The 8,656-nt window shown below is 50.6% G+C and overlaps 1 protein-coding gene across 3 annotated transcripts in view; it reads left to right on the plus strand.

Annotated features, from left to right (window-relative positions):
- The window catches only part of C15H8orf76 (chromosome 15 C8orf76 homolog), a 12,419-nt gene extending 9,998 nt beyond the window's left edge, over nt 1–2,421 (plus strand). Inside the window, exons 6-7 of one of the 3 annotated variants that reach the window (XM_026782433.1) lie at nt 272–557; nt 2,104–2,421. In XM_026782433.1, coding sequence (XP_026638234.1) covers nt 272–514 — 243 coding nt within the window. In that variant the 3' untranslated portion in view covers nt 515–557; nt 2,104–2,421. Of the gene's footprint in view, nt 1–271; nt 800–2,103 lie in introns of those variants that run through there. The other 2 variants (XM_013348900.2, XM_005354587.3) reach the window with 2 other exon arrangements.
- Nucleotides 2,422–8,656: the final 6,235 nt, after the last annotated feature.

Consider the following 8,656-nt stretch of genomic DNA (forward strand, 5'->3'; position numbering starts at 1 on the left):
CTACTCTAACTAGTGGACCAGTGTCCATGACTACTCTAACTAGTGGACCAGTGTCCATAGCTACTCTAACTAGTGGACCAGTGTCCACAGCTGTGCAGTTTTATGTGCCTTCCCTCCACTCACCCTAACAGCCAGTCAAGAGGGGCAGAACTGGAGTTGAGACTTAGAGAGGTTGTGGCTCCCTGAGGTTAAAAGGCCAGCGTGGGCCAGATGTGAAAAGTGTTTTTCCTCTCTGTCCACCCTGTCACTTCCTGGATGTTTACATTTTCAGCCTCTGTCAGCCCTTCCTAAAGCTGGATCTGTAGAGAACACCGTTGAAGGATGCATTGGGGGATTATGTGCTCAAGCTCTTCTGCTTCCTTTCCGTACACACCAGACTCGACAGCGTCAGGTCCCAAAGAAACCCAGACAGATGGCTAACTGTGGTGCCCGTTCGCACACCAGAGCGTCTGCTTGGCCCTCAGCTCAACACCAGTGCTTTTCCCATGAGAGCGACCCATCTGTGTGCATCTGACATCGTTCCTTTAAGAAACACTGTGTATTGTTGTCGTTGCCAGGTCTTATTCCTCTTCTTATTGCCATGTGAAGTCACCTGACAACCTGTGCTGTCCAGGCTACACCGTGGGGTCAGGGATCTTCCTGCCTCAGCCTCCCGAGCGGTCAGATCTAGAGACGCGCGTGTCCGCGTGCCTGGCTTTTCCCTCCCGAGCGGTCAGATCTAGAGACGCGCGTGTCCGCGTGCCTGGCTTTTCTTCCTTCCCTCTTTTCATTCTTCCTATCTCATTCCCAGAATACACATTAAAAACAATACGTGGGTGTGGTGGTGCCCGTGCTGGGAGGCAGAGGCAGGTGGACCCTTGGAACTTGCCAACTAGAATGGCCTAATGTGGCTTCTAGGCCAAGTAAAAGACTTTGTCTAAAAACCCAGACAGAGGTGCCCGATGACTGACACTCAAGGTTGACGTCTCTTCTTCACATGTACATGTGTGAAGGCTGAGAGTGGCAGCAGAATTCTTTATTTGGATTTGGCATGCACAAGCAAGGGTGCATATGCTCACACACACATGCACACACAGGCGTACACCACACACATGTGCACACACGTGCACACACACACAAACATGTAGTTTATGAAGAGCCATTCTTTAGCTATACTTGTGGTTTTCTTTTTTTTTTTTGGTTTTTCGAGACAGAGTTTCTCTGTGGCTTTGGAGCCTGTCCTAGAACTAGCTCTGTAGACCAGGCTGGTCTCGAACTCACAGAGATCCACCTGCCTCTGCCTCCCGAGTGCTGGGATTAAAGGCGTGCACCGGCTTACTTGTGGTTTTCAAGGCCACATTTCAAGGTTGGCCTTGTGGTAGTCTCTCCAGTTCCCGGTACAGTGAGCGTCCCTGCTGGAGGCTGTGTAAACGCTCCTGGTGGACAGTGTGGCAGTTGTCAGGACTTCATTCTGATCACCGTCATCGCCAAAGGGTCACTTAGAAGGGTGCGTAAAGGCTCTCTAGACACTCATCAAAGAGAAGCTCGGGATCCAGGAATCCAGTGTTTGAGTGTGTGTCCTGCAGTTCAGTTGTGACCAGGAGGGAGCAGTGGTGTGCCTTTATCAGGGCTGTGCTAAGGCTCTAGAGAGCCCTGGCTGTGGAGGCTTGGTCTCCAGGTCCGTGAGAGGTGTGCATAGTCTTGTCGCTTGATTCTTTGCTGCCTTTGACTTCTTAGGGAGAACGTGTAGGAGACAGATCCAGACTCACACCACACCCTAAGCTCTGCCCCTACCTTTTCAGCCCCAGCCCCAGCCAGGAGGGAGAAGGCCACAGGTGCACTGCCACAGAGCAGTCTGACATGAGAGGGTTGACTCAATGCTCCCAGGAGCCCAGGTGGGGCAGCTGCCGCCGGAGCATGCAGGGATTTGATTACGGGGGAGCGTGAGAGTGGGAACAGCAGTTGGCACCTGTGATGGCAGCTTTGGAACAGGCCTTCTCAGTGTGGTAGAGTGCCTCCCTTGGGGGTTTTGTGTGCGGGGCTTTACAGCTGGTAAATAATCTCCCATCTGTGTTCGCTGCTCCTTTAACTGGGCTACTCTCACCCCCTCTTCTCTTATTGCAGGCTATGGGGGAAGATATTGTCCCAGAAAAACTAAAAGACGAAGTTCATTCAGAGGTGAAGTGTGTTGGCCCCGCAGCCCTGGCCACCTTGGTGATTGCGTCCTCCAAAGAATTTGAAGACAAGTGGTTTGGAAAGATCAAAGAACGTTTCTGCCCCTTGGAAAATCAGTGCCACATGGAGCTACAGATCACGGCTTAGAAAAGCACAGCAGGACCCAGACATCTTGCGCCGTACTGTCCCTGTTTACTTTAGGGAGGTCTGTGTGATCATGGAAAGCTGAAATAAAGACTTTTTTATATTGTTTATAAAAACCCCTATCCCAGGTGATTGCAACTGTTTTCAGTTTCATTATTTATTTTTGTGTTTTTAATACCCTCAAGTACTGCCTTGGTAGGCAGCTCTTGGGAAAGTGATTCGGACAGGGTTGGGCTAGCTTTTCTTGCTGCTGACATTAGGCTTTAAGTGAGGGTTGAATGTGACCGATGGTTTCAAAGGTTTCTGTCCAGCAAAATGAGGACAGGGCTCAGTCACGGTGACCAGGAAGCAGAGGCAGACAGAGGAGGGCCAGGAACAACACAGCCCTCAAGGATGTGTGCACAGGAGCCTACTTCCTCCAGCCAGGACCCACCCCCCAAAGATTCTACTGCCTCCTTGTAAAGCCTTCCAGCTGGGTTCAACAGTGACTCCGGGGATTTCATACTCGGGCCCTAGCAAGAGGCTCTCTAGGTGTCTCGGTCTGTTACTATACTGCAAGAATCTGTAGCTCGGGTGCATCCATTAGAAGTGACCCAGAACACTGAAATGGAAGAGTAAATAGGGTGTGTCCAGAGCTGTGAAGGCTCAAGCTTTTATCCTCCTTGCTGGCTTCCTGGATGCTGGCAGAAGACAGGATGCTCTTGAGTCAGACCGGATCCCATCACTCAGGGCCCAGCAGGCAGGATGAGCCTGGGCACATTTGTGTCAGCTACTTTTGCCTCCAGGTCCTAAAGAGGCTGAGGGCACACAGGAATGCTTCTTGTCACACTGTGAAGGTACATTACTGTAACTCATAACCGGCTTGTCCTCCAGGAGGAGAACCCTGGGTTGAGGAAGTCCAGGTTGCTAGGATGCGTGAGCAGCTTGGATCTCTGTCATACCCTTCAGTCACATGTCCCACGGTCCCCAAAATTGTTGGCATTTACAAAGGGTCATTTTCTCACTCAAGGGATTATCCAATGGAGTGATGATTCCAGCCCCCAGGTGCAGGTCCCAGGCTTCCCTCCCATCCTTCTGATTGGCTGCACCTTCCCTCTTCCTTCCCAGACAGACAAGGGTCTCTTGCTGGATTGGTCAGTGTGGCCCGCAAGTCCGAGTTTAGCTTCTCAATGGGGAAACAAAGATTAACAGGCACTGCAGTTCTAAAGACCGTTAACAACAGAGCACCCTCCCTTGCCAGTCCCTTACTGTTCGTTATTTTCATGACTGTTTTCTGTGATAGAACCAACAATTTGTAAAGCGAGAGACTTCCTAGTTCACACTTCTGTCCCCAGGGAAGAATACCAGGCATTTTACTATAAATTCACTTTTACAGATTGCTGATACTTTGGGTTTGCACTAAAGCTAATAATGTGCCTTAGGTCTGGTACAGGGCTGAAGCAATCCCTGTACCCAGCTATTTCTCTTTCTGTAGCCGAATCCTTTTGCCCTGTGTGCCTCCGTTTCCTGGAAATGCTTCCTGCTCTCCCCCAACCCTAGCTCCAACCCCACCTTGGTCCCTGTCAGCTTCACCTGTGTATACTTCAAGCCTTCAGTCCTCGGCTTCCCCTCCCAGACCTCCCGCCTCCACCCGGTGGCCTGGTGGTTTCCATGACATCTGGCGCACAGCTTACTCCCACCTCACCTTCCTGGCAGTGGGGTGTTGATGTGAGAACCAGACTCATCCAGCTCCAAAGCCTCAGCTGTCACTGAGGGTGGGTGAGGCATGAGGAGGCCAGGGTACTTGGGTTTCATCACCCAAGTTACCCGGATCATTTCCAGCATGCATGGGGAAGGTACTGAGTCATACGATGACGCTGCAGCCACAGAGGCCCCACCGTTGTCTGTTCACACACCTCCACCCTCTTGCCAATGCGTGACTCCCTTGAAGGCAGTGTGTGGCTGCTGCGTGCCTGACTCCTCTCCAGCTCGGACGGGACATTGAATTGGCTACTTGTGATAACCAAATACCCGACCAGAAGCCTTGAAAGTGGGAAAGGTTCGTTTGGGCTCCTAGTTGGAGAACACAGTCCACCATGGCAGTGGAGGTCTGGGGCTGGAGTGGGAGGCAGCCGCTCACGTTGGATCTACAGTCAGGAAGCAGAGAGATGGATGTGTGTGCTCAGCTCCCTGTCTCCATCCACCCTGTGATGGTGCAGAACACAGTTACCGCCAGTTCCCCCTCCTCAGTTAAACTTCTCTTGGAAAGCCAGCCCCCTCAGACACATCCAGGGGTTTGAAGCCTCGGGGATTCCAAATCCTGTCACGCTGGCAATGAGGATTAACTCACTGACCTCTGGTACGCTTAGATGTCCTCACTTCAGTCCGTTCTCCCAGATGGGACTTGGAACTGGTGGAAGGATGCTAGTCGGCCGAGCATGGCAAACATGCTTCGTCCCGTACTGAAAACCATTAGATTACGTCCCTAAAGCCAGTCCCCATGGTCCATTCCCTTACTTGGTCACTGACTCATTCTTGAGACAAAATATTAAAGTCCAGCAATCAAAATTCACCGTTTGGAGCTGGAGAGCTGGTTCGGTAGCTAAGAGCACTACTGCTTTCCCAGAAGACCAGGGTTCAATTCCCAGCACCCATGTTCCAGCTCACAATTGTCTGTAACTACGGTTCCAGGGGATCTGACACTCTCACAGAGACACACGTGCAGGCGAGACACCAATGCACATAAACAAAAATAAATCTTAAGAAAAAGTAAATGAACAAAATTCACTGTTTGGCTAATTTGTTCAGTCAGGATTTACCAACTGACCCTTCCTAACACAGACTCTCCGCTTTTTGCCTTAAAAACCCACTCCTGCAACAAACGAACAAAAACAAATGTTTGCTGCTGCTGTTGCTGCTGCCGCTGCTACTGCCTGCCATCTGCCTTTTAGGCTCCCCCGACTCCCTGCTTGCCCCTGCCTGGGTAGTAAGTCTCCTTGGTGCTGAGATTTGGTGTCTGTAAGCGTCCTGTTCCGACTCTGAGGGGCTGACCTCCCTGACGCTGGTTGTTTGAGCTGGGAAATGTCTTCTGTCTTTTACCTTCCTATTCATCTACAAGCTTCAAACTGAAGCTAGCATTTCGCCAAAGTCATGATCAAAGTTGTCAGGAAGGCCATGAAGTCCTATCCTGGCCCACTTGCACCCCAGCTTCCTCTGCTCCCCTTGGTACTAGCTCTGGGACTCTTGTTCGCATTCCTGGGCTCTCTAAGACCTCCCCCCCCCAAATTCCTAGCTCTGCCCATCCAGTTCCCTCTACTGGGAACATTCTCCCCTGTGATCCTCCACACAACCCTTGTTTTCTTCCTAAGGATCTCAAAGTGTTCCCGAACCCTACATTTGCCGGGGCCCATGTCCCAATGTTACGGTGCCCCATGCTTTTCCCAGTGCCCATGGGAGCTAGAATTAACAATGCACTGTGGAATTACTCCGAGGCAGAGCATAAGCGTAAATAAAACACTCTTTCGTTTGCCCTTTATGGTGGAGCCCACTTCCCCATTGCTGCCTTCCTAGAGTGTCAGCCCCTTGAAAAGGCCACGTGAGGTACAGTGGGATTGAAAGTCAGAAGCCAGTCCCTGCAGAGTCAGGCCACCAGTGTCAAAGACATTTCCAGCATTTGTGAAGTATGACACACATTTTGTAAAATTACAAAATCTACATTTTGTAAAAGATGCACTTTGCTTTGGGGAAACCGTGGGTCAGCACGCCTCCAGCAGATGAATACAGGCTACTGTTTACAGAGAGATGGTTTTAAACAGGAGCCTTCCCCAAAAATTTAATCCATAAAAGTATTTTGATTTACGTCCAGCGGCTTTCCAGGGCCTTAGCGGTCAAAAGGAAAGCAAGCAAACTCGCAAAGAAACCAAGGACTCAAAACCTCAGGAACTTCTGCTGGCGTGGGGCTGCCCACTCACCAGATCAGGGGCAGCCTTGCACGAATGTGGCTGCTCTCTCCCTCCCTGATCCTGTCTTCTGGCTAAGTCAGACCTAGGTGAGAGTTTCGGGCCTAGCAAAGCTAATAGGAATGTGCTGAGTGATTGGCATCTCATAGTTCAGTGAGTGGCACCTCAGTCCTATCGTCCCATATTGTGGTCACTTGGAGACTTTTGTAGGAATTGGGGGCGCAGTTGGACGGGAGGATGGGTGAACTGGATGGGTGGGGAGGGTAGAAGATACTTGTGTATTTCCTTTATTCTTTCTTCCTCCTTGGTACCGGGTGGCCTCATCTCCTGAAGCTTTGGTATACTGGTGCTACCTCTCTTCCTTCCGGGAGAGCTGGCCTGTCCTGAAGTGCTGGCATCTGGCCCAGGGACTCAGACTGTTAGAGGAATCAGAGAGAGTTGTCTGACTCGGCCTGGGTCAGATTCTCGACGGAGGATTTGGACACAAAATATTCTTCTGAACCAAGCGGCTCAAATGCCGGGGAGCAGGCACTATGCTCTTCAGAGTAAAAAGCAAGAATGTGTCTACAGAGAGAAAACAGAGAAGATGCCCCCAAAGCGCAGAGAGCAGTTGTCTGCTCTGCTACTAGGAATAATTTGAGGCCCTCTCTGGGCTCTAGAGCCTTTTTCATGCCTCCATCAAAACCCGGAGGGACAGCAGGGTAAGAATGTCCTCCACCCCCACCCGAGGTATCCATGTTCTAATATCCAGGTTATGTGGCAAAGAGGAGGGAGGGCTGCCAGTCAGTTGAGTTCAGGAAGTTTATCTGGGGGGATCCAGGCAGACCCAAGGAAACCAGCAGGGTCTTTAAAACCAGAAGGTGGAGGCACACGGAATGAGTCGGAGCCAGAGAGATGATATATATCTACCTTTAAAGAAGGGGGAAGAGGTGACCAGGCAAGAAATTCCTGTATTTTCAGAAACTAGAAAAGGCGCACAAAGGGGTTCATTCCTAGAATTTCCAGAAACATAGCTTTGTTGATACCATGGTTTTTAGCCCAATCTAAAAGTCAGTTTTCTGGACCGTAGAATGGGGAGGTAATCCATTCACATTAGGTGACTATCATTGTGTCATTTGTTATAGCAGCAAGGAGAAGAGAATACATGACATAATCCCTCCCAAGGTTAAGACTCCAGCCTCTTTTATTTCTAACTCAGGAATCCTACGGCGGCCCACTTGGATCTTTTCCTCTGGGTTTTAGAAAGATGCTTTTCATCCCAGACGGCTATTGCTTTTCTAAGTAACAGTCCTTCACTCATTCATTCAGTGATGGACTCTTGACTAAGCATTGCAGGAGGCGTCAAAGAGAAGAGGCAACACCTGCTTTTAAGGGGGTCACAGGTAGCCTCATGAGTATCCATCCCATCAGGAAGACTGGAGGGAGAGGGTGAAGGGTCTGAATATGGCAGAAACAGAGGAGGCTGCAGCTTTCATCGAAGGTTCTGGGAGGAGGAGGCCTGAGATGGGTTTTGGAAGAAGGGAAAGGATGCAGCAGGCTTAGCGGGCAATGAGAGACAGCTGCATCGGAACCCTCAGTTGAGATGTGGGAAGAGGAGAGGCCAGGGGAAAATGAGGGCTAGCCAGCCGGATTGGCAGAAAGGAAAGGGGGGTGCTGAGGTGTCGGGACAGTTGAGAAAGGGGGTGCTGAGGTGTCATCGGGACAGTTGAGAAAGGGGGGTGCTGAGGTGTCGTCAGGACAGTTGAGAAAGGGGGTGCTGAGGTGTCGTCAGGACAGTTAAGCCAGCTCCACTTTACAAATTGTCAACACCGGGCTAAGTCTGACCTGATTCTGAGGCAGTGGCTATGGGAGGTTTTGGACAGGGGCAGGGCTAGTTTAGGGTTGTCCCAAGTCATGTGATCATGGAGACTGGCGAGTGCCAAGACCTTCAGGATCCTTCTGCTAGTGAGAGCTAACAGTGTAGCTTCTGGATGTACGCCACAGACTCAAGGCCAAGGAACGGTTTTAAGTCAGGTTAAAAAGAAAAAGTAGTGCTTTAGGCTGAAGGCCACCAGAGTCCTCTCTTGGCTGCTCAAGGGTGATCTTTTTATTGCTTTTGGCTTCAGCGGACAAGATGAGGCCTACCCACACCGAGGGGTGGGGGGGGGTGGGGGGGGAATCTACTTTTCTAAGTCTAGGAGTTAATCCCAACCAGAAACATCCAGAATAATGTCTTACCAAACATCTGTGTATCCCACCACCTACTCATGTTAACACATAAAATACATTTTTTAAAGCCCACCCCTTATCATCTTGGCACCCAACTCCTCACATTCCTCCCACTCTTTCCAGTGTAACTAGTATACTTAGAAGGGCATTTAGGGACAGGCATGCTGAAGTCTCTCTCTCTCTCCCTCCCTCCCTCTCCCTCCCTCCCTCCC

The sequence above is a fragment of the Microtus ochrogaster genome, chromosome 15 (genome assembly GCF_000317375.1).
Source record: "Microtus ochrogaster isolate Prairie Vole_2 chromosome 15, MicOch1.0, whole genome shotgun sequence".
Taxonomy (NCBI): domain Eukaryota; kingdom Metazoa; phylum Chordata; class Mammalia; order Rodentia; family Cricetidae; genus Microtus; species Microtus ochrogaster.